This window comes from Cupressus sempervirens, chromosome 5, assembly GCF_028749045.1.
Source record: "Cupressus sempervirens isolate cs-2001-9-10 chromosome 5, ASM2874904v1, whole genome shotgun sequence".
Classification (NCBI taxonomy): domain Eukaryota; kingdom Viridiplantae; phylum Streptophyta; class Pinopsida; order Cupressales; family Cupressaceae; genus Cupressus; species Cupressus sempervirens.
Window position 1 is genome coordinate 322,204,892 of NC_143122.1, and position 26,658 is coordinate 322,231,549.

Sequence of the window (26,658 nt, forward strand, 5' to 3'; positions counted from 1 at the left end):
CCCTTGCAAAAAGTATGCAAAAATTATTAAATCTATGGTAATTATGTACAAACTACCTCCTATCATGGCGCTAAGTAGGCTTCCACTTTTAATTTTGATTATACTATGGGGCATGGACCTTTACATAGCTTTAAAACTCTAAACTAAGAAGATAAGAAAAGAAGAGAACTCTAGCAAGCTGAGATCAAAACTCGAACTCCAAGGGCTTCTAAAAAGGCATCATTCAGTAAACTGACGACGAACTCAAAAAATGCAGAATCAGAGCAAGAAGGCTGCTAAATTAAGCACTGACAATATAAAACATGCAAACTTGTGTCATAGCCCAGAATTGTAGAATTTCGCTGGAGCTGCAGATTGAAAATTTGCTGACCACCAGGATGACTTCAAAATGCGGATCTGTGGAGTTAAAACTTCAAAATTGCTTCTTCGTCAAAATTCTCAAAATCAGAGTCATGGGTTTTGCTCCTTATCTTTTACATTGACTATGGGGTATGCTTTCTTAAACCTCTCCACAATATTAGTCACTTCAGAGAAATCTGTCACGTTGAACTCTTTTAGCTTAGCCCTTGTCTTTAGGTGGAATTCTCGGATATCTGTTCGCAATTGTTCAAAACTCTTTGTCTTCTTCTCCAATTTTCTCAATGCATTCTCTGCCTTAAATGACTTTCTTAGATCATCTTCAGTAGACACCAACTCAAACGAAGCACAAAATTGCTGCACTACCATCATGGTTGGGCATAGGTAACTTCTGGAGTCATCAGTAAAAATCTCCAAACTTGCTCTATTGAAGAACTTGTTGGCCTCAACAATCTTATTTGCAGTTCTTTCCTTGATATCCTGAATTTCTTCAAACATCTTAATCATTATTTTGGCCTCGGATCCAATCTTTGTGAGTAATTCATCAAATTTGTTTAACTCTGTTCCATCAAAAACTGCACGCATCATCAGAAATTTCTGCGTCTTCATCTGCCTTAGTGCAGACTTCAATTGCATCCATTGTTCCAATTGGTATACAATTCTATGATCTAAGTCACAAGGTTTGAGTTTGAGTTTGAATTCGACGATCATGAAGTATAGATGAAGTTCGACAAGGTCCAAAAAATTTAAAAAAATTTGACATAAAATTCACCTTAGATAATTTTTAAATAAATAAATTATATAAATAATTATAATAAGTAAATTAATAATAATAGATAAACATTCAAAACATTAATATTTTATTAATAATATACATAAATAAAATATACATTAAACATTAATAATTTTTTAATAAAAAAATATATAAATATTTTACTACTGATTAAGAAATAAAAATTACATCCATTATAATAATATTATAAACCACATTATAAACATAATAAACCACCGAAACCTAAAAGTGAAATAAACAATTTAGAAATGTCCATTGGGGCTTGTTAACTACCACTTGGAGATCGTCGCAAAGCTGCACAAAATATTCATGGAAGCGCAATGAAGACTAACTGCAAATGAAGACGACTTCAAATTAGACGGAAATGAAGAATGAGTCATCAAAGTCAATGTCGTTCTGTTGCTAAATGAATAGAAGCTACCATTCATTAATTGAGCAGATTGCCGTGAACCCTCTTTCTTGTTCGCGCATCGCCTTAAACCCTATTTCCCGTCACGTACCAGACAAAGCGGCCAACATAAAGGGAAAAAAATATACATTTGTTTTAATATGAATTTGTTAGCGAATTTGATCGAACTTTTTTTAACCCTTGAATATACGACGAATTTCGAATTTCATCTTTGAAGTTCACCAAACCTTGTGACATAGGCTATGATTACCTTCAACCATATTTGCTAACCTTATTGCATTATCCAACATAATATGTAATAGCCACAACACTTCTTCTATACACTCTATCCCCATCTCTTCAAAACTGTGATGCCATCTATAGCAAGCATCCAAAAAAGAATCTCTCTATGGAGGGGCTAAAGCTCGTTGATTGAGGGTATCCTTAAGAGCAATCTCCGGATTGGTAGGGTCAATGGGTCCCACCATCTCTTTTACATACTCCTTTAAAAGCTCATTTTGCTTCTTCAATACTTGTATCTCAGCCTCACTTTTTTCTAACTCGTGGAATACATAGCGTAACCCAAGTGTTGTTAGTTCCTTTCCTCCTTCACAAGTAGGTCTTTCCAGAACAATCTGTTGCAACTGATAACCATCCGGGGCAACATTGGATGGGTCCCCTTGCATAGGAGGTATAGCTATTTGAGCCATCCAATTATCCTATTTATCCCGTGTCATAAATGCTAATTGTTGAGGCTTTAGTGGCAGGACAAGTGCTTGGAATGTTTCTTGAATCTTTAACACATTAATGTCCTCCATGAAGGTATAGGTTCTCTTCCTTGGGTGTAGCCCGCGCTGTTGATGAGGATGCCATTGTATTATTTGCATAAAGACAACTTGGTAGTACCAAGTTACAAGCCCATACATGAAAAAAGTTAAAAAGGACAAGAACAAATTGATTAATGAGTCGAAAAGGCTCTGAAACTGGAAAAAGGGGATCTCGGGGGCTGCACACCTTGCGCAAGTGTGCAAAAATGCATTGCAAGGAAGCAAAAATCGCATCTACGCACCTGTGCAGGTACATGATGAGCAAAGCCTAAGATTAGGAAGTCTCCTGAGATGCAGAAGACAATTAGAAGGACATACATGGCATGCGGAGGCTATGGACCTGCAGGGGTCTGCAGGTGCGTAGGAGGAAATAATGGAGTTCAACAAAAACAAATGGAAAAGTGGGTGGAGGAAGCTAAGTGCACACCTGTGCACGAAGACCAAACACCAAGTACATGAAGGTCCAAAGACTACAGAGGATCGTAGCTCAGAAGTGTGCAAACTCGGAAGTGGAGAGTAGTAGTGCACAAATGAGGGGGGTTGACACCCTCTTATAGGTCCCTGGGTTGTTGATGTCAGCATCGAGGAAGGTGATCCCCAAGTAAGCGTCAGAGTTACGCACTTGTGCAACTTCCTAGAGGCATCTTGTGCAACTTTGTAGAGGCATCCATGCTTTAACCAGTTCCCTAACTCTTCAACGACCAGACTTTGCGGACTTTGTGCAGTTGGAGAGCTCCACAAATGCGCAACATGTGCGAGGGTTATAAACAAAGCAAAAACACTAAGGGAAACTTCACACTCTGCGCAAATACACACTTGCGCAGGGTTCACAAGTGTGAAGAGCACTAAGGCTAGCCAAAAGACTAATCTAGAAACCTACTAGATGTAACCCAGGACCTTCTCGACTGCTGAGGTCCCTTAGAAGAGACTGTAATATGACAAACCTAGAGGAAGGAGGATGCAAGACCAAGGTAAAAAGAAAAACGGGGCCCCCCTTTTGCAAAATCACAAAAGGGGTGTGCGTTGTAGAACCACAACACCTACTTTCCTTTTTGCCTCACCAGCTAAAGAAAGGGATAGAAAAAACTACAAAGAAATGATCAACATATGGAAAAACTTATGAATGGTATGAATGACCTCATTCAAGCTTTTTAAAAAATATCAATCGGATATGTCATTATTTTTAGAGAAATTACTTTTGGAAGAAGCTAAAAAGATGGATAAGAGGCATAATAACAATAAATGTATTGAAGTCATTGACAGCGAGCATGCAAGTCATCACAATGGGGAGAATCCATTTGAAGATGCAACTAATTTTTCACTTTAGCCATACGAGGGTTTAAGCAAAGATGATCCTAGAAGAGAGATGAACATGACTTCTCTTAATGTTAAGCTTGAGATTGATATGGATAATAATGGTATAAATCCTTTGAGTGATCACAATGCATCTTCTAGTGTGTTAGTTGATTCCTATAATGACACAACTCCTACACATGAGGAAAAATCAAAACATGGCTTTCTAGGATACTTGAGAAACTTGGTGCACAAGCCCTCGAAATGGGAAGATGATATATTTGAGATACTACCACCTTTAATTATTTGGGAAGAAAATGGCTCGAACCAAAATCTGGTGGTGATTGACAACTCCAAAGAAAGTAAAGAGGAGGTCAAAATTTCTGATTTGGGATGACAATAGTTTACTTTCTCATTCACATGCATTTGCAGCACTTACACATGAAATAACTAATGTAGAGTTGTCTAGAAGTATTGAGTTTGAAGTTTTCAATGAAGAAGTGCTTGTCTGATTGTTATAACAAAAGTGATATATCCCATCCTCAAGATAATGCAGACCATAATTATAGAATTTATCCTCAAGATAATACAGCCCATAATGATAGAAAAGACAATGTTATGGGGTCACCTAATGTTGACATTTAAGTTTTGGCAGATAAGTCATGAGACATGGGTTGATGATGCAACTAGTAAGGGGCAAATTTTGTGCATCATAGCATAGAAGATGTAAAAAGGATTCAAAGCATGTTGCTTCACAACTTCGGGTATAATGTTGTAACTTGTTATTATTGTTAATTCTGTGTAACTCTGATAATCGTAACTGGTCTGAACTACAGATCGTCAGATCTAGTAAAGTATGGAGATCCTTTCTCTTAAATACCCTACATGCATAACCTAATCGGTGTCTTCAATGGGAGAACTTATTATGTTCTATTTGCATAGTATAGTTAGTATATTTACTAACTAATTATAATCTCCTTGAGATGCCAATCTTGGCAAGATAATCACTAATTTATATTGGGCTGACCTGGAAAGGGTCATGTCCTTTCTAAGGACATGCCTCTTGGTTGCCATATAAATAAAGGGTAAGGATGTGGATAAAGGACACACGAAAAACATAAGGTCTGCTCCTTTAGCATTATCGGCATCGCTCTATACATTTCATTGCAAGTATAAAACATTTGCAGAATAATTATTATACTCCAAATAACACTTCGTAGACAGGTCTGATATATTCAAGATCATCTTCTTCAAGTAGAGAAAGGCATTGTAAAGTTTGGTTGTTCAGGATTTGCAGAAACTTTACAATTATCAGAGTTGTACAACAGATTGGTAGAGTTGTGTACCTAAAGTTGATATGGGATGCATGCATTTGGTTTCAGCATGCAGGTGCAGATTGCTTGAGGACAAACAATCTCTGAGAAGGGAGGATTTTAATGCCCCCTTTTTGCCTAGCACGTCAATAAATAAATAAAGACTAATGCTGGCATATTATCTATTCTCCCCATAGGCTTAAATGTTAAGTTAATAAAGGGGGTTAAGCGTTTAATTAAATAAAAGGAAAAAATTGGGGTGAATTATCAAATTCGAGACAAATATTATTATTTACATAAGTTGCTGAGTAAAAAAAGTAGAAGAAGGAAATCAATAGCTTTTTGGCTGCGGATATATATAAAAGGTTAGATTGGGGTTGTCAGTCTGAACTCTATTATGATATGTTGATTTGATACTTGATAATATCTCCATTGTTGCTGTTTTGTCAGTAGCAGCCATATTTGAGGATGGAAACCCTTCGATATTTGTAGGTTGGACGGAAATCCAACACTACTTGAGAGTTGGGCTCACTCAGGGTTCATCATTAAGCAGATTTACATCGTTTTAGACAGGTTTTGGAGGAAAACTTATGTATGTTCTATCATTGTAACAATAATATATTTGATGTAACAGCCATACAAATTTTATATCATAATCATTAGCATTAGATTTGTGTTTGTAATCACTTATATTTTTGGAAATCTATATTGTTTCCTTTGCATGTTTGTAAGTTATTATTTTGTGATGAAATGAAGCAAAACCTGAAAAAAATTGAAAGTTCAAATCAGATTTGATTTATCCTAGTTCGGAATATTTTAGTGGGTTCATGGGGCAGTGTCCCTAGTGAGGTTGAGGGGCAGTGCCCTTGTGGGGGTCTGCGGGTAGCACCTCTATTGGAGTCGAGGGGAAGGGCCCCTCTTGGTTGGGGGGAAGCACGGAGCACACTTTTAATCACAATATAGGGTGGGGTGGAGGGATGTAGCCCACATTGCCAATACCAAACTAAGACCTTTAGAAACACTAGAATTCCATTGCACACATCATTTTATTGATTACTTAAGATGCCATAAACAATTTTGATAAAGCTTGAAAATGGAGACTTTGGAAAGTTTAGCTTGTTGGTTTCCAAATCCACAGATTGAAATCCTTTAAGCCTTGCCAATGTCAATGCTGGGATATACAATCGGTTATGGCCAACTTGACAGGATTGATCAACTTGATCCAAATCCTCTGCACTTCTGGTTCTACAGGACCAAGGCGGGAAAACCTATTCCTAAGCTCACTCCTTCAGCTTTAGGCTTTTTATAGCAGATTGTTTAATTTTTGATGCAATAAAGTTATCCCAATGGCAAGGATATGAAGAGCCTTTAGTCTGCACCACTTAGAACAAATATGTGAAAGTATTGGAAATATGGTTACTTCAAAACTCTTAATGATAATTTCAAAATATAGATGCTTTAGATAAAATTGCTTTAAATATCAATGTTCAGAAATTAGAATGCTTATGTTTATGAGAGAACTGGATTTATGCATGTAACAAAGAAATGCAGAAATGAGTCACTAATTCCAAGCACAAAACAGATAACAATCTTTTAATGACCTTAAAGATCAGTGCCTTGTTTCCTTGGGTTACAAAGAACACAGTTAAAATTTTTAAATGCAACTTTGTAGGATGATATATTTATTCAGATATCATCAATTGCTCCAAATTTAACATGTAGAAGATTAAATCACATATTCAATTCAATGTTAGTCTAAATGGAGTTTAACTTCTTTGAAAGGAAGACCAATCAGACAATGATGAAGAAAAGTATATATCTTTCACAGAATCCTTGATTGTCAAACAATGAATGCTATGAAAAATCTTACTGTACAAATTAAATCAGAGATAATTCACCAATTGTTTTGACGACTACAGAGGACCAGCTTTGCCTGCAAATAATCTCTATGCCTCGGCCCTCCCATGAACAAAAGACACAATAATTTAATTTTTCAAGAAATGGATGCATTAGCTGCGCTGCAAATCGTGACTCTTTTCCACAGTCCACGTTACAATGAAGAATGTCCCAATAGTGCTCTCTCCGAATATCATATGATGTGTTTGTTTTTACATCTCTTATTTGTATATGTATGAAGAGGTGCATATTAACCTCCCAACTGACATACCCCTTCATAACAAGTAACTAATTGTTTTATATTGCAAGCTTTCATAGAGTGGAAGTAAATCATACTTGTAAGGCTCTAAATACACACAACCGCTGTGTCAGCCAATAATTAGATTTTTGTTATTTCCAAATCAAGTAGTGCCAATCCATAAACTAAGGTATTGATCAACTGATGACATGAATGAACAGGCAGCTTGAGGATTCATTTCAGTACACTCCGGGTCTTTTATGGAGACTGGGAAACTATCCCTATGCATTTGTGACTCCTTCCTTGTTCTTGATAGTAGTAGGTGATGTGGTGTATGGGCTCTCATTTATTAATGATGTCTCGGCCATTTGTCTGTTGATGAACTGTGTGTCCTATCAGAAGGAATCAGTGGTTGGCAGTAAATTGATATAAACATAGTCTATAGACATGTATTGCTGTTATTATATTCTGATGATTAGAATTTCCTCTCAGGTGATATGATCGCAGGCTCTGTCCGCTTATTCATTGTAACCAATGAGTGTATGTGCTGCTGTGTATGTATTTGCTTGTCGAGCTCCAAGAAAGCAATGATGGTGCTGTGAATAGAAAGCCCACACACAGAGTAGGATGATAAGATCCTAACCAAATTGTCTGAAATGACAATATTTCTAGATCACATATATGTTATGATGCCACACTTCAACATTTGATAGTTATGTTGATTTCTTTGGTCGATAATATCATTGAAACTCATGTCAATGGGACCAATCCTTTGATATAGATACCAATGAATTGTATGAGTAGGGCCGCACACAAGTGGTATGATGGAGCCAAGAATTGATGATGCTAGATGACCATGAGTATCGCTTTTGAGTGATCCATTGATAAATCAAATATAATTTCAGACTCTGCTAAATATCGCCGAATAGGTGATGGTCTGGTTTTGAACTGGGTTCACTGATTTTGGATTGTTCATGCCAAGGTGCAATCACTGGTGGAGAGTCTTCCGGATTGAATCCCAAATCCTTCAGTGATGTCAATGTTCAACATATTGCTCATGATCTATCTACAAAACACAGATTACTGATGGGATTACAAAAGAAAAATTCAGAGAGGACACTCAAATGGAGGCCCTAATTTGCAAAAATTAGGCCTCCATCATAGCCAATGTTTGCAACATGGAAAAAATAATATTTCAAGAAGAATCCTCTTCATCAAACTATGTAATGATGGAATGGTTGTCAAATGCCTCTAAGAATCTATTGTATGCTGGATAAGAAGGGCATAGGCTGTACAAATTGAAAGTTGATATCAGATTGATGTTGTACACAAGCTTGAAGCTGTACTTTGTATTTCTGTACATGGTGTACAATGTAAAACCAATGCCAGGGCCAAGGGACATGGAGGTGCTGAAGTTGTATGGCCGCAAGTTGAAGTTGCCATATGTGGTAATTTAGGCATACAAAATGACAAGGGGGGCCATACAGAAAGAACAGGAAACTCCCTTGACAATGATGTTGTTGTGCAAGGAAGAACCTGTTGTACACAATGTGCAGGATGAAATTGTTGTACTGATGCAATGTGAAGTTGTTGTATACTACGTTGCTATCTAGTGAGTTGGTGTACACAATGAAATTGTTGATGGGGCCATATGTTGCAAATAGAAAAATGTCATGTGATGTAAAGTGAAGTTGGTCGTACTATTAAAACTGTAGTAGTTTGTACAAGATAAGTTACTCCATGTCGTCGTACGATGCAGAGTGGGGTCCCTTTGAAAGTAGTCCATACATTGAATAAGTAGATCATACATTGGAAAATGGCTTCACAAAGATGAAATATGATGCCTTTGCCATCTACTCTTTCTTTTCCTATTTATTTCTAGTGAAGTTGATTTCCCTTGACAATTATTTATATGCTCCACATTACATATTCCTCTATGCATAACATTAGATGTATTGTCCATAACTTTACATGCTTCCATTGGTTGCTCTATGATGACCTCGATTAGGAGGGTCGACTCCCTTCTATTTGCTATTGTCTATTTTGTAAATAACCAAATAAATATAACTAGTAATAAAGTTTACTATTAAATAATTTCGTTTATAGGTCAGCTGGTGATGCTGACATAAGTTTATGTGGTTTTGTTTAGTTGGTTTTTTTGAGCTGACTTGCTTGAGGGGAGCCTATATAAGTAGGCATAAGCTGATGGTTAAACATGACTGACGAAGAATTTTAAATCTTTGTATGGGTACAAATTAACCTGAGACACAAATCTCAGTGCTGATTAGTATAGGTACTTTAACGGCGCCGTTAGAGTCTTTACCACAGCTTGAGCAGAATTAGCACAGGTTTGAGCATACCCAATAGCCGATAAAGGATAAAATCCAGTAGATCCAGGAGTTCAAGATCAAACATCTTCAGGAAATGTAGAGGCAAGTTTCACAAATTTCTTTGCTTGGAATGAACAAAATTTTACTTTACACGAATCTCAATTGAGTGCTTTAAATAATTTAGCCTCTACCAGTAGTTTAGATTATGGTGAAAGATTTGCTGATAAAGAATTTGGAGTTCCTAAAATTAAGCCTTATGAGATTTGTAGGGATATATCTAAGGGGCTAAGAGAGGTCTTTTCTTATAAGCGTGTTAGTAAATGCAAGGTTGCTGAGTTACAAAACATTGTAACAAATGGTTAAGAAGGGGTTTTGAAAGTTATCCAAATTGAAATAAGGGAATTAAAAAGACAAGCAAGAGTGGATCCCAAAAACTTTCAGTTAATGCACATGTCGTATGTGTGTATAGGGATCCTAGGTAATCATAGGAAGGATTTGCCCATAATAATTACGATGCTCCTTAAAGATGCTCGTATAACTAAGACATCTCATGACCTATTAGGAGTCTGCGATTCAATGGAAAATGGCCAATTTATATTGATTGTTCATTAGACTATTACGTAAGTCTGAAAGATGCAAACCTAAATGATGTTCTGACCTATGAGTTTCATGTTCATGAAGAATCAGTCAGTATATCATACATTGACTTTCCTTATTCACTATTGCTTGTACAAAAAATCTCTCTTTTTGATGATAAACCCATAGAGAGCAATGTTTTCTGAAGAAGCTTTGTCCATCATTTGGAAATCCACAAGTCCTACTATTCAGTTAAGAGCCCCAAACATAGTCAGATACAAAGACATTAAAATGCCTACTCAATGGGCATTGGAATTATGGAGTAAGGATTCTCAACCTGGGAAAGCTCCACAGTTGCAAGGGATAAGTATTGAAGAAATAGATGATCAAGTAGTATTAAAATCGTGCAACTCTTGGTGTGAGTTGAACCCAGTTTATGAGATATGCTTCTTCCAGTAGTCACTCTGGCCCAGTCATCTGATCCAGATTTACTGTAGCTTCTCAACAACTAGTTATAGTTAAACCTGGTATGGGATGGGAGTCTTTATTTTCTTTTCCTAGTATGCGTTTTAATCTTTCTAAAGAGCCAATATTTGGTCTCAATCCTACTTGTTGACATGTACATTTTTCTGAATTTGAGGATGGACAATTGAAATGTGGAATATGTAGCTTCTTTTTGTTAAAGAATTAAAGATCTTTGCAAACGTAATGATACTATATGTTTTTATGTGTTTTCCAACTGCAGATACGAATGCATATATATAGGAGTAGAAGAGACATCTCTCTATGTTTTATTGTAAGTTAATTTCCATTAGACATTATTAACAACAATATCTAAAATATATATATATATATATATATATATATATATATCTAATTGATGATTAATCAAATGCAGTAATGTTTAACCAATAACTATAGGTGATTAACTCTAGATCAATTCAATCTGACTGAAGCTACAACATTAACAATCCCTAGTAGCTAGGGAGGATTGTTATGGAACACATTATGCTCTCAAGCATAAAGAGAGATATCATCTCAAAATGATATTCTTGGAAATGACATATTTAAGGATATCAAATCATACCCACAAAATTAGATTTTATCTTTGGATATTATCAAAAGTATGATCCAACAAGGAATATCAACCATATGATATTCATCATACTTGTATTTTCTTGGTATGTGCACTGGCTTCAAGTCCATGATATCTACCAAGAGAATATCTGCATATAGTGTAAACACCAAGTCATATCCAAGTGGAATACGTGTTATTTGATCTCCGGGACAGCAACTGAATGCAGTCCATTAGAATAACAGGTAAGTTATTATGCTCTCCGGACAACAACTTAATCTAGTCCATCATAATAACAAGTAAGCTATCATGATCTCCAGGACAACAACTTAATGTAGGCCATCATGATCTCGGGGACAACAACTTAATGTAGTCCATCATGACAATAGGTCACACCATTGTCAAGATCGTCACCTTACAATAACGACCATAAACAAACATCGATGAAATATCATCACCTCTCATGATGTTTTCCAACATAATCATGTCGCAACTCAAATGATATCCAGCATGAACCATGTTAGAGGGTGGATCCACCATAGCTGCTCCTAGACGGTGGAACAAGGGTCTTCACCTCAAACTTCTCCCTCTCAATCTGTTGGCTTTTTCCATTCAAGGTTGCTTCCGATGGAATGTTAGACTCCCCCTAAAACTGATAACAGACTCCCTCTTGGTATAGAAGGATACTCATAATCTCAATCATCAAAGATATTCGCTTTAAGAGCCTCACTTTATCCAGCCCGATCATCAATTGACTAATGAATTCTAGATCAAAACTTCTTTGGAACTACTGTCATAAGATTGAGTTTGCACAATATTTGGTAGCATGTGTAAAGTACCAACCTTCTTTTCCTGCAAGACCATTGTCAGACATAAAGGAAAAGACCAAGACAAATAACTCTTATAGTATTCATAGAATTACAAATAAGAAAGAGACTTCAATAAGTAGATAAATATAATACTCAAGGATAAGAATACTTATCTGCACACGAGGGTCCATAGACATTTAAGAATGGAACATCTCCTCTCTAAAGATGGTTTAAGTGGGAATGGAACATTGTTTATTATTTTCCCCCCACAATGTAAAATTCCCTCTCTTATATTTTTGAATTTTTTTTCATCGCATAAAATATGGCAAACTTCTTCTTTTCACCATGTCTCACAATCACCAAAAAGTTGATTATACCCAGCTGCTTGAGTCTTGGAGAACATGTCATCGAGTAGTTGATGACTGTACTATGTTGAAGTGAAAACCTCAATGAAACTTTCTGCAGGACAATCACATAAACTGATAATCCAATCACAGACATATGCAGGTAGAATACGAAGCATCAATTCATAAGCTGCACCAACAGGAGAAACCATCTTATCTATATCATAATGCCTCCTCGACAAAAATATAATATGCTTGTAGCAACAGAGCCTTTTGCTGCAGATGTGGAGCCATTGGCCTCAATTTCCACTGCATTATATTTCTTTGAGTTTGCATTCTCTTGCTGCTGATAACAAAGGTACAACATGAAGATGAGTCGGGAATAATGAATATGCCAATAGTTATTTTTCCTGAATAATTGTAGTGAAATTACTGCCAAGAAGATCAGTCGAAGATGTCTGGAAAAAACAAGAAAGCTCTTCCATAATAACAGACTACTTATCTGATGTTGAATTATGTGTATGTTTCACTAGCCTCCTCATTGATGGTGTCTTCTACTGCTGAACGTTTCCTTTGAGAACAGTCTTTGGCTACTTACTCTGTCTGCATCCAGTCTATCTTCTGCAATCATCTATAACAGCAGATCCATTGGCTTTCACATTCAATTCTCTAAATTAGTGGATTTGACATTCAAACTTTTATGAACACCCAAATATGCGAGAATGAAGGCAGTTACTAATACAAGTCCAGAAAAAACTTCTTCGATCAATCTGGAAGTGAATCCTTAGGCAATCTTATGTAAGACTTGGATTTCACTCTTTAATAGGGAATAATGATCAGCAGGTGAATATTGACATTCAAAAAAATAGCTATCTTTATTGAATCGATGAATTATAATCTCTAATGGAATAGCCAAACTATTGATTCCTTGAGACTAGTTCTTATGATATTCTAGTGTTTGTATCTCTTCCATATGTTTCTCACTAAGTTTCGAAAATAAATGATTATCGAGTTTGGAAAATAATATACTTCCCCTCCCATCATCGCGGATTAGTCTGTATATCTCCCCTTAGTATGTTGTTACTCAAATTTCTATCGATGACTTGCTCTTCCATTCCACTTAGCAGCTCATTGTAGGATTCAAAGCATTAATTTGATTGGTGTAGTGGATTATCTTTTCCTTATCTCCACTGACTTCTCCATCTCTTTTTGTCTGATGATCCTCCCTCTGCACATGCTGAGGTAAATCTTGTGCAATCCTCCCTGTTTATGTGATGTCTAATTGGATGCTGACCAGGCTGAAACTATTCCATATTCTTTTCCCATGGTAATGATCCCTTAGGATTCACCCTTATTTGATTCTCGTTCCAACTTAATGTTTGAAATATTGTGAGTAACTTATAAATATATTTTGAAAAATCCTTCCTCCTTATGTCCTTGATGGTACCCTTATCTATATATTTCTCTATTCTTACTCAGCTAATACATTTCATATACTATTCATTTCTTCCAATACTCATTTTCTTATTACACGTTTGTTGTTTAATTATTAAACTCTCAAACTCTTATTTGAATCTATTAAATATAATAATATTAGATGGTGAAAAAAATATTATTCCCTATATCTGTCGGCTGCTCCTTATAACTTTATTGTCTTTACAATTCTCTTCACAATAATGATATATTTTTGTAGGGAGGCGGCAACCGGCTATATGGCTTGCCTTAGATTTTACCGACTTCTATTTTAGTTGCCCTCTTCAATGCATAGATTTCATCAACACGTTAATACTCCAGCTCCCAATCCGACAAAGAGGTATTATGCGACAAATATCTAAGTGTCTTTGATCCGGTCTAATGAATTCAGTGATAGATATTAGTTCAAAGGTGCTGCCTAATATTTCGTGTTAACTGTTTTGCCTTTTATGTCTCTGCTATTAAAAATATGCTTAAGGACTGTGTTTGACATGGATGTCTCTGCCACGCAGTGTATAGCTGGCCCATCCATATTCTGCACCTAAATACTATGCGCGGGACTCATAGAATGACTTGGTGTTTGATCCTTGTGAATATGTTAAATTCTAAGTTTGCCAAACACTTTGGCGATCTTGTCTTCAATGTGTTCTACCACAGGATCTGGCCCCACCCACCATAACTTGACTGCAGACACCTTGTCTTGCTTGGACATCTTATGTCTTGGATGGTTGGATTGATATGCACGCCGCACAGTGATTGGGGGTCTATGTCTTTTGGGGTTCGCAGATTGTGACATAACTATAACTATAGACCCCTTACGCAAATGTGGGTTGACACACTCTGTTTGTATGCTGACTGTGCTCCTCGTTCTCTCCTTGTCCTATTTGACGGTGGACTAGCCTGGTTTTACCAAAAATATACTCAACCAAACAATACAAAACCTTCTGGTTGCCCATATCGAAAGTCTCACATACACTACGACACAACCTTCATCGGCACTCAAGTGATGTCCAAGAGACACCACTCAAGTTTCAACATTCCCTCAATAATGAAGGCATCTGAAAATTTCCCAAGTTGGTACTCCCAAACGGCAATTCAAGAGGTAATTATTTGACAGGGAAATCCCAATTCTGGTCATTTTCTACATACATCTACTCTGACATACTTTGAAAATGATTCTGAATCTGACTGGAGTTCTTGTCTCTAGAATTATATTTGCCTTCAATATTTGACTCAAAATTAATACTTATTCATGTCATCCAACAATAGTTCTGCCAAATATTTGCAGCCTGCTCTGATACCATGTTAAAGAATTGAAGATCTCTGCAAATGTAATGGTACAATATGTTTTCCAAGTGCAAATACGAATGCATACATATAGCAGTAGAAAAGACATGTCTCATGAAGAAACATGTCTCTGTGTTAATCAATATTGGTTATTGTAAGTTAATTTCCATTAGACATTATTAACAACAATATATATATGTGTGTGTGTGTGTGTGTGTATTTATACGTATATATAGTTGAGGATCAATCAAATGCAATAATGTTTAACCAATAAACATAGGGGATTGACTCTTGATCAATTCAATTTGACTGAAGCTACAACATTAACACTTTTTCCCTACTCACAAAGTCCGGACAATGTCCAATAAACCAATTTCTTTTCCCATTCCTAATAATACCAATACTGGGGAGACTCTAATTGATACTCCTGTTGGTAAGTCTATCATTTCAGGCCTAATTCCTCAATTCAAAGATTTTATGCAATATGACATGATAGGAAAATTCCCAATAGATTCATGACTTCAACATGGGTCTCCAGTATGTGAAAACTAACTTTCCAGACAAAGTAAACTTCTAAACTAGTCTAACCAATGTATGCACAGACATATGTTGCATACCAAGGATATTCGCTATCAACAGCAAGCCGATACCCTTGCCAAAGATAAGCATTATGCTAGCTATCAAACCAATAACCATTCTATTCTTTCTCATTTGCAAATTCTTGAGTCTTGCCTTGCTGAGGAATGGCGAAAAGCTATGTTGAAAGAAGTTGCCCAGCTCTGCGTTGAGTGAGTACATTCAAGCAGCAAGAAGAGGCCTGTTGGATAGCCCAACAAACAACACAACACACCTATGAACAACATCTCAAAATTCGGAGATTTGAAGTCTGTACTATTGTTAAAATAGTAAAACAAATAGATACTCTGTCTCAACACATTAGCTAAACAACACTGCACTTAGAAAACTGTCATAAGAGAATCCACTAATATTAAAACTTAAGTTGAGAACATCAAGAATCAAGTAGTAAATGTTGGATCTCAAGTTTCCAATATAAATGTCCAACTAGCTCAATTTGTTAAAAGATTGAATTTTCCTGCTAGTTCAGCTGGTTATCTAAAAGCCCAACATGAAGGAAAAAGCCTCAATCCTAATTTACCTGAACAAACTATAGAAAAAGTCTACGATACAACTACTGGAACAATGAGAGATGCCACACCTGAGGAAAAACAAAGGGGTTTAATACATATGGCCTGAGGTGATGGCAATGACAATGGATCTGGTTCACCTTATAGAAATCTTCCAAAGTATAAGGCTCAGACACCACTGCTTGTAAATTTTGCAAGTTTGATGAAATAAAAAATATGAGAAGCATAGATGTTATAAGGGCATGGAATACAAATTATATTGCTACTAATACAGGGGTGAATGAAGAAGATGTCATAAGACAAACCCTGAATTCAATTTTTGGGACAACAAAAAGAGTCTGGGATTGTCTAGATGACACCTATAAGAATGAACTTATTTAATAGAGGAATAGATCAAGTGTGTTCCCTGCTGATAAGAATGTTTGTAGGCAGAATAAATTCAATTGAAAGAATGACCCACAATAGATTGATGTATACTATTGTTGTGACCTGAAAGTTTGATCGGTTTTGTGCTGAACAATTTCAAAAAATTAATCAGTCAAGGTAAGAACAAAATCATGAAATCATGTACACAACCTTCATCAAAAGTTTTGAAGGTCTAGGAGAATATTATCATAAAAGAGTATTGAACATTTGACTCTAGGAGAAATTACATTTCCTCAGCTGATTCAGTTTTTAACCGAGATCAATGAACAAGTGTGTAAAGAAGTCAAACAACACAAGGAAATAAAAAGGGTAAAACTTGTAATTTCTCCTACTGTGTAAGACATTAACTCCAAGTTTTGGTTGTGGAAAGTGCTAACAAAAGCACAAATTTAGATATACGCAATGTATTTAGTGTTCTCATAGAAAGGAAAATTTTCAAAGAGAAAGAAGTTCTTTAGGCGAAAGGGTATTTTTGCAAAAAAGACAAATTCAAGGGGAAAAAAGGTGGAAACCAACTTGCTATATTTGCAAAGCTGATAATTTTGCCAATAAGTGCCTTGGAAAGACTAAAGACAAACACAAAGGTAAGCATGGATGGTAAAGTAAGCTGGATTAGAAAATCTAGAAGAATTTGTATGTATTGATGGATATACTTCAGATTCTGAGGGTATTGTTTTTTCTGATAAAGATGAAGATGAATTTGAAGAACAATTTGAAGGTACTTTGGAACAATAACCACAATCAGAATCTGATTCTGATCTCTCAGAAGCATCATTCTTTTGTAGAATGGTGAAAGGAAGGACTTCTTCTAGTCAACAGCCTCTTGAAAAGATTATTTAGGAAATTCGTAACTTGGAAAGAATTCAGGATGAAATGAATATTGGTCTAGAAACATGGAAAAGAAATAAATTCGAACTGGCCAATCTAGAAGAACAAAATCATCATCTCCGAAGACAGTAACAATAGGCATCCTCCTCCACTACATGTGGATCTAGATATTCCGAGATCCCACTTCCTACTGGGCAGTAAAGAGGAAGCCCCTGCCACTGGCAGTATGGCTAGACATCTATGGTGTCATTACATAATAGAGTTTCTTCAGAAAGTTATCATTCAAGCAAATGAAGAAATACAAGAATTGGAAGATGAAGAAAATGAATATCTTACTGAAGAACTCAGTAAGGGAAAAGAGATGGAATAATTGATCTCAAGAAAGAATTGAGGATTTCAACAAATTCACTTTAAATTAATCCAGTAACTATTTCTCTTTTTTGTCAAGAAAAGTCTTACAGCTCTCAAATGAAGCAGCCATTCAAGCAGAGGGAATTGGTTCAGACACTGGAGAACCACTCTCTTGACAATGTATCAAACCTTATCTATTAACATTCTTATGGGATATTTTTGCAGAATTGAATATTGCAAGATGTAACTCTTTTCTTGCTAACCAATAGATAGAAGCAAACACAAAGATTACATTTGGTAATGGTAAACATGCGTCTCACCTTGTGTACAAAGCTCCAATTGAATTTTCTAATGGTCATATTGATGAAATCATATTTGTCCATTATGAGATTGATGGATATGATGGAGTGATAGGTAGCAAATCCATGCAGAATTGGGAACCAATTCTGATTACTAGAAATACTATCAGCTTAAATAAGCGTGAACTTTGAAGTACCCAGGTTACTAACAAAACAAGCAAAAGTCTGCCTTTGCACGCTAAAAAGAGAAATACTATCTGGATGACAAAGCAAGCACTTGCAATTGAACCTGACATTAGGGAAATCAGAAAACAATTTGCAGACACGGTAATGACAATGGATTTGAAAAGGACATGGTAAAGCCAAAGCTAACTATTTTTTGACGACTTCTCAAGAATCGGAATCGTGTAAGAAGGAAATTGAAGAAATTCTTACCCTAGGACTGATTTTACCTTCTTCCTCACCATTTGCCTGTCATGCCATGTACATTCACAATTTTGATGAAAATGGAAACGAATTGCAAGAAAATAAGTTAGTAGTTAACTATAAACCTCTTAATAGTTGTCTCTTAGAAAATCAACATCCTTTGCCAGGAAAAGACATTTATGGAAAATTATTGAAGGGAGCAATGTTTACTCCAAATTTGACTTAAACAAGGAATTCTGGCAAATTGCGTTCCATTCAGCCAACCATTATAAAATTGCTCTCTGTTCCTCAAGGTTTGTATGAAAGGAATATTTTGACATTTGGTATTAAAACAACTACTATATTCCTACAACACATGGACGTAATTTTTCGTCAGTACTCCAAATTCATTTTACCTTACTTTGATGACATCCTTGTGTTTGGTCAAAGTTCATCTAGTCATCCGAAGCACCTATGTCAGCTCCTTCAACTTGGTCAACATGGTCTAGTTGTTAATCCTACTAAAAGCCACTTTGCTCAGGATTCCATTATTTTCATTGGCATTCGTCTTCTTCCTGGGAGGAGAATGGAAGCACAACAACATATTTTACCATGAATTGTCAATTTACCTGTTACAAATCTAAAAGAACTCCAGTGATTCTTAGGTCTTGTCAATTATATTTCTGGTTTCTACTCTAATATTGCTCAAGACAGGACCAAGATGAATAATTTATTAAAGAAGAATCCTCCAACTTGGAAAGCCAAGCATGATGCAATAATAGGGAGAATTAAAACAAAATGTGCAGATCTGCCAGCTCTTTGGCTACCAGGATCCAGCCCCAGAGTAGAGACAGAGGCCAGTGAACACAAATGGGCAGGTATCCTAAAGGAATTAGCCACTCAAGGCCAAGAAGAAATTGTCAAGTATACCTCTGGCAGTTTCAAGGGAAGTGAAGTCAACGATGACAGTACTCATAAATAAATTCTAGCTGTATAAAACTCTTTAAAAGCTTTTCACATGTTTTAGCTGATAAGAAATTTCTGATAAGAAGTGATTTGCAAAACCTTAAGGGATTTTTCAAGAAAGAATCAAAAGATAAAGTAATTTGTGGTTGTCTGTTGTGATGGGCTCAATTCTTAAATACTTTTGATTTTGACATAGAACATCTCCTAGAAAAAATATTTTTGCTGATTTTATTTCTAGATAAGGCACTGTATTTGCCACTAATAATGTTCATGTCATAAAAATATGTGAAGAAAGATGTTATGAGGAAACCTATCTAGAATTCTATAATAACCCATTCCAACGAAGTGACAAAAGAAGTTTTGATCTGACTAATGACTATCTCTTTGATCGCCATAAAGTGTTGCAGACAAAGCAAATCCTAACAACCCCAGGAATCTGGCACCAAAGAGGATTTTTCCACATACCGACACAAGATGACCCAGTTGATGAAACAATCAAAGAGGCAATCTTGTCCCTAGAAATTCAATTTCAAATCCCTATCAAATTTTCGAACCCTCATATTGAGAGACCTGAAAAATGGACGAATCAAGAAAGGGAATGTAGTATATAAGGGATTTACTCCAAGGACCATATCCACGAGATCTCCAATTTTATTTCTTAGGATATAAAGGAGGCCTTTTGTCTTGGATCATTTCATGCTAACTTATTCAACTGGTATGTTTACCATTAGTATGGACCACTTGGATCAGAACCAATGTTCCAAAATTGGACTAATTGAGCCATATATTTCCATCTTCACAATTCACAGCAGCCAATCTGGATTTACACTGTGGGAATCTACAGCAGCTGCAAAACCAAAACCGTGAAGATTATGTGGAAAGAACCTGATTCTTCAGCACATACATGATGACTATGTTTGTCCAAGATGTATTGAAGGAATAGTTGATAGTGATGGCTAATGAGTGGGTCTGTCACTCATCTGAGCCATCAATCTCTTGGTTAGCAAAAGGTTGACGTAGACCACACCACAGATTAAAAGGTAAGGTTACCACCTCATTGTAACCACGGGATAGACTTCCTGTGATCAAAGAGTTTTTGCCCTATCTACTTTCGGATGTAGAGCAACGCACCACGTGTTGCAGTCCCACATGGTTGTCTATTTGTCAATTGTGCTTGTCTTGCATGCAGCCATGATCACCACTTATAATAAATGATCAACGAGGGCAAATATAGAGTTTGACTGATTCTTTTTAATTAGCAAGCTAGGCAAGAAATCCATGCTGATAGATTTGCATATCATATGGTCAGAACTGGAAGAGGTGTATGTAAGTTTGATATATTCCTTGTTAGCTTATTTTAGGTGTTGTACTTGCTTCATCTATTGACCATTAATGTAAATCTCCTTGTAGATAGGGAACCTTAATAGTATTTTCCTAAATGTTTCTGAATGAGTTTAAATTTAATGTATGCTTTTGGGACATTTTTATATACATTGTACCAATGCATTTCTATGACTTTATAGAGTAAAAAAATGTATGATGGCATGGTTTACAACTTTATTGTGTTCGGTAGGCTGTACCTTATATTCGCTGCCTGGGGGAGTCATGGTCGATGACAAAGGATCGTGCATATTTTGAGGCTTCTATTCTGAAAGAGCATGGTCAGATGTGCCCAAAACATGTCCCAGAAGTGTATCATTTTGATTCTACAATGGCTATAATTGCTATGCGCTATGTGGAGCCCCCACACATCATTCTGCGCAAAGGTCTGATTGCTGGCATCGAGTACCCATATTTGGCAGAGCATATATCAGATTATATTTCCAAAACTCTTTTCCACACCTCTCTTCTGTATCTTTCTACTACAGACCACAAGGCTGCAGGTAAATAATTTTTCCTTATTAGTGCTGTGGTCAATTAGTTTCATCTGTGCATAGATTCAACTTATAATACTTTGTGTATGATTGGATGGATGTTTATAAATAAAAATCCTTCAGAGCATATGTATGGAGTTAGGTATAGTGAATTTCATTCTATGTTTAGTTTAGCTTATTCCTAATTTTTTGTATTTGCGTTTTCTGTACAGTTGCTCGATTCTGCAACAATGTGGAGATGTGCAGGCTTACAGAGCAGGTTGTATTTTCAGATCCCTATATGATATCTCCAATCAGTCGTTGGACTACTCCTTATCTTGATGAAGATGTTAAAGCTGTGCGGGAAGATAATCAGTTGAAGCTGGAAATTGCTGAATTAAAATCAAAGTATTGTTTCACTTCACTATTCTAGAAAAAAATGTGTGTTCTACTTGGGTTTGAGTAGTATATACAGTTTGAAATATAACTTAGCTTTCTTTAGCTCTTTATGATCCCTTTCTCAAATGTTGGCTATATCTCTAAGCATCTATTCCATCTTTTACGTAGGTTTTGTGAAAGGACACAAGCACTTATTCATGGAGACTTACACACTGGATCAATAATGGTAACAAGCGACTCAACTCAAGTTATAGATCCAGAGTTTGGCTTCTATGGGCCTATGGGTTTTGATATAGGTGCCTTTCTTGGGAACTTAATTTTAGCTTATTTTGCACAAGATGGACACAGCAGATATGCAAATGAGCGTGAGGCAAGTATAAAATTCAATATATTGTGTTGCTTTCTTCTATTCTTGAGTGCAGCTGCTTATGAACTGAAAAAATCTCTGCTTTTTAAAATGTTGTAGCTGCCATTTGTCTAGCTTTTGATTTTTGGTTTTTAAATTGTTTGTATTTATTTTTATAGCTTTGTGAACATGTATAAATTAAATTATTTAGAAGTCTAATCCCTAAACAAAAAAGTACATGTTGGGTTTTGAGTCTCACCTGGTTTGGGGTTAGGACTCACAGTTAAAATTTGCATTCTGAAGGTTTCTCACAATGAACCCTAGATAAATCTTAGAAGAGAATTGTAGAATTTAAGGATTTCCCTGTACAAAACCTATATAGATGGTAAAAATCTAAAAAGGGAGAAAAGTAGAAATGCTAAGCTAACAATGAGGTGGTTCTGAAAGTGAGGAAATGTCTGCAGAAAATCAGTGAAGCTATTTTAGGGATGATTTAGCAATCACGAATATAGATATTGCTACATTGATTTTTCCTATTTTCATTGAATCTTTTTAAACCTTTTTGAAAACTTTTTGGCTCCCTTGATCCCGTCAATGTTGCCTTCTATGAATCTGGTTCTCTATTTCATACTTTCATTCTATCTTCTTCCCCTAATATATGTAAGTTATGTGCATATTTGACATAGCCCAACACCATGGAATCTAGGCATTGAAAAGTCAAAATTTAGCCTGCATGTAGACATGTTAGGTGCATAACCAGGCTTCTGTTCTATTGTTTTTGTTTTTAAATATTTAGGTGATCTACTGTTTTAAATATTTCTATAGCAAACTGATTACAATTCAGCTGATACTCACTTATGCTCCATATGATGCCTTTCATCCACATTATGGCTTATATTCGTTCAATGTATGCTATACTATATGCTGAGAAATTGGTTTCTTTGTGAAAATGATTTTTCGGGGCTATAAACATTGGATTCTCAGGTGTATACAAGAAACATGGAACCTTTTTGAATCAAAGTTTATTGCATTATGGAATAACAACACAGAACACTGTGGAGATGCTTATCTAGAAGCCGTATACAACACCCCTGAACTTAAATTGATTGTGCAGCAGAAGTACATGAAAGACCTATTCCATGACAGCCTTGGCTTTGGTGCTGCAAAAATGATCAGGTTATGATGGCAACTATGCATAATTTTACATTCTGGTACTATTTAACTTCGTAAGTTTTGTCTGTCTTAGGTGTAATAAAAAATGAAAGAATAAGCTTGTTATTTCCAGGTTTATTTCATGTTAGATGCATGATATGCATGTCAATACAGGTTTCTTTTGTAATATTGTCATCTACATGTATTCTTTTTTGCATCTCTTTGCAAGTATCTTTTTTTTCAGTTGTCAACATTGCTTATATCCTGACAGCAAGTTGTTGCTGCTCCATATGCTGATTTCAGCTAGTCCATATTGTAGCTCACTTTCTACATTCAGAAGCTCTGTACATGGTCAACCCATTTGAAGAAAAGAATCTGACAAATTGTGTTCTGGAGTGCAGGCGAATTGTGGGGGTGGCTCATGTAGAAGATTTTGAGTCAATACAAGATGCAAGCAAGAGAGCAGAATGTGAGCGCCAAGCTCTCATTCTTGCAAAGAAGATTATGAAGGAAAGACGTAACTTCGATACAATCAGCCAAGTTGCACAGGCTATTCAAGGAAAATGATTAAGCCTTCTATATATATATAGAGAGAGAGAGAGAGAGAGATCTCCTTCAGTGTTTGGACATAATACACTAGAAGATGACATTTCTGAAATAGGAATATAACAGGTTTGATGCTTTTTATGTGATGGTGAACATTTTTAAGCATTGCAAAAATCCAGTATTACATAATGGTATTTACTACTCCTGATGAAACAAAAAAAGTGTTATACTCATCCAGAAGCTTACCTGTTAATTACAACGGACTGTGGAAGCTTGAAGTCTCTGAAAGCAGATAGAACCAAACCTACTCGAGGGCTTTGCTAAGGTATGATTAGTGCTAAGGTATGATTAACGTTCCCTTAAAAATCAATCTGTCATTTTGTTTTTATTCAGAATGATCAATTGTCTCAGGATTTGCAACCAAAAAAGTAAGGAAGAATTAAATTTAAAGGAAGCCCTAAAACACAGATTTTGAGCAGTTCTGGTATATTTTATGGTCTAGGGCTGCTGCTTTGTCAATGGAACCTTATTCTTTCAATTGGGTTGTCTCATCTTTTTGCCACATCCCCTAAAGGCATCCTTTGCTTTACTAGTTGCAGCTTTCGTCTAATCATAGTAGATGCCTTACTAGTTGCAGCTTTTGTCTAATCATAGTTTTAACGTATAGATAAGTCTATGTTCTAGGAATTTAGATGGTAACTTCTGAGTTTAAATCTTCTACACTACCAAAAACAAAAAGTTCTGAAGTAAACACAATGAAATTGGAAGTTTGTTAATCATGCCTTTTTAATTTACTTTGTGATCTCATAATTTTGATGCATGTTTAAGGAGTGTTACAATGCCAATTTTAACACATACCATCAAGTTTGCTGATCGCACCCTTACAATTTGGCTTGTATCATACTTTTGATACATGTTCAACAAGTTATAATGCCAAATTTAACATGCACCATTTTAAGTTTGTCTTTTTAGTAATTGCTGATAGACATATACTATTGTAATCAGTCTGGTTAACTAGCTATTAATAAAATTTATTTTAACCAAGTAGAATCAAGTATTTTTATTTTTTTAGTGTTCTTAATTTTTTTTTTCCAAATTATTGTGTAAAATATTTAAATAACAAAATGATGAAAATTATTTTTCTTCATACTTGTTAGTTAATAAATTTGAGGTTTTAGATTTTACAGAAAGGCTATGTCTATTAGGACTTTTGAATCATTTTCTTTGGATCCACTACCTCATTAAAATCTCAATAATATGTTATATGTTATGAAAAAATATTGAAGTCATTTTATTTTCCACACTATTACAATAGTATTGCCTAATGACAAATACTAATAATGATTAAATAATTTTATTTTTTTATAAATAAAATTTTCATGTATTATTGTAATAGAAGTAATTATAAAATCTATACAATTTCATAATATTGATACAAAGTTATTTGTTAAGTTTTACTTATTATTTATGCATAATTTTTTTAATAAAGAGGGGTAACAAATTTATTAAGACAACAAGAGATATAAAAGGGAGAGCTTAGAGCTCTATCCTAATCAATAAGGTCATTGATTTCATGAGATAATTTGAGGGGTGATTGTCCCCTATCCATAACATTCCAATCTTGCACATGATCAGAAGCCCATTTAGCCAAACAATCTGCAACTCCATTCCACTTCTGAGGGATGTAAGTAAAATAAACAAATTCCAGAGTTCTACAAAAGAGAAGAGTTTGCTTAACAACTAAAGCCAGAGGGCAATAACATTTGCAAGGGCCTGCAAATTAAGCAAGTTCACCACCACTTGGGAATCAGATTCATATGCCATCCCCTCAAACAACACTGTTCCATAGCATGTAAAATGGCCAACACCTCAATAAGATTGTTAGTATGATAGCCCTTATGCATCAAAAAAAGAAATTGAACATCACTTGAACTAGGAAGAGCCACTCCCCTAATGCCAGTAGAACTTGGATTCCCCCGCGGAAGAACCATTAGTGTTGACTTCTAGAACTCCAGGAGGAGTCCAATGCCCCTCACAATTCACCTATCACTTCATCTACCACCTATGTTGTCTAGGCAAACCATGCAACCATTGACCATTAGCCCTCGGGACCCCTCCCTGAAGATGAAAATTGAGGCGATTGTAGATGGTAACGTCACTTGGATCCATACCCCGATCTAATACACATTTAGCCTGAATTGTCTCATGCAGAGAGTGAGAAATCTTCCAATAGAGTTGCATAACTCCAATTTGAACATTTTGAAAGATTCTCTTGTTCCTCTCCAACCAAATATGCCAAAGAATGAATGATCCACAACCCACACAACCTAAAGAGGAAAGGCTTTAGTGGGGGCACTCCCCAAGTGATCCCAGAAAGCAGACAAGGAAGAAGCATGCCTACAAGGACAACCCCAAGCATTCCACCGAAGGTGTCAAATCTGGGTAGAATAGGAACAATGGAAGAAAAGGTGGGAGATAGACTCCTCTTCGTTATCGCACAACACAGAATGAGGGGCCTTGAAATCCACATTTACAAAGATTATCCCATGTAAGACATCGGTTGTGAGCCATTGACTACACGAAGAAATTACATTTGGACCAAGAGAATTTATTCTAAACAAGTTTCCACCAAGGCACCATATCATCTCCAAATAATTATCTAGTAAGCTCTTGGTACCCAACAAAACCAAAGTATTTACTAGATGCAACACCACCCCAAGCCAAAACATCCGGCCCTAGCAAAGAGCAACACTCTTGAGAAGCTAAAATCTTAGAGAGTTCTAGGTAGTCATCTTCTGAGCTCCCAGGTGGCTAATCTTAAGAGTCCTTCCATCTATAGCCAACAACAAGGCCCAAGTGATAAGGGGCCTTATAATGAACCACCCTATCCCATCCAACAACGAGAAAAGAATCATAGAGAATATGAAGATGAGGGTACATAGA

At 35.9% G+C, this 26,658-nt stretch overlaps 1 protein-coding gene across 1 annotated transcript in view; it reads left to right on the forward strand.

The window, feature by feature from the left end:
• Positions 1 to 23,948, forward strand: part of LOC149555965 (methylthioribose kinase-like) — a 41,164-nt gene extending 17,216 nt beyond the window's left edge. Inside the window, exons 2-6 of the mRNA XM_089830086.1 lie at positions 20,993 to 21,302; positions 21,506 to 21,680; positions 21,840 to 22,040; positions 22,978 to 23,193; positions 23,571 to 23,948. Of these exons, the coding sequence (XP_089686212.1) occupies positions 20,993 to 21,302; positions 21,506 to 21,680; positions 21,840 to 22,040; positions 22,978 to 23,193; positions 23,571 to 23,736 (1,068 nt within the window). The 3' untranslated portion in view covers positions 23,737 to 23,948. The remainder of the gene's footprint in view (positions 1 to 20,992; positions 21,303 to 21,505; positions 21,681 to 21,839; positions 22,041 to 22,977; positions 23,194 to 23,570) is intronic.
• The last annotated feature ends 2,710 nt before the right edge of the window (positions 23,949 to 26,658 follow it).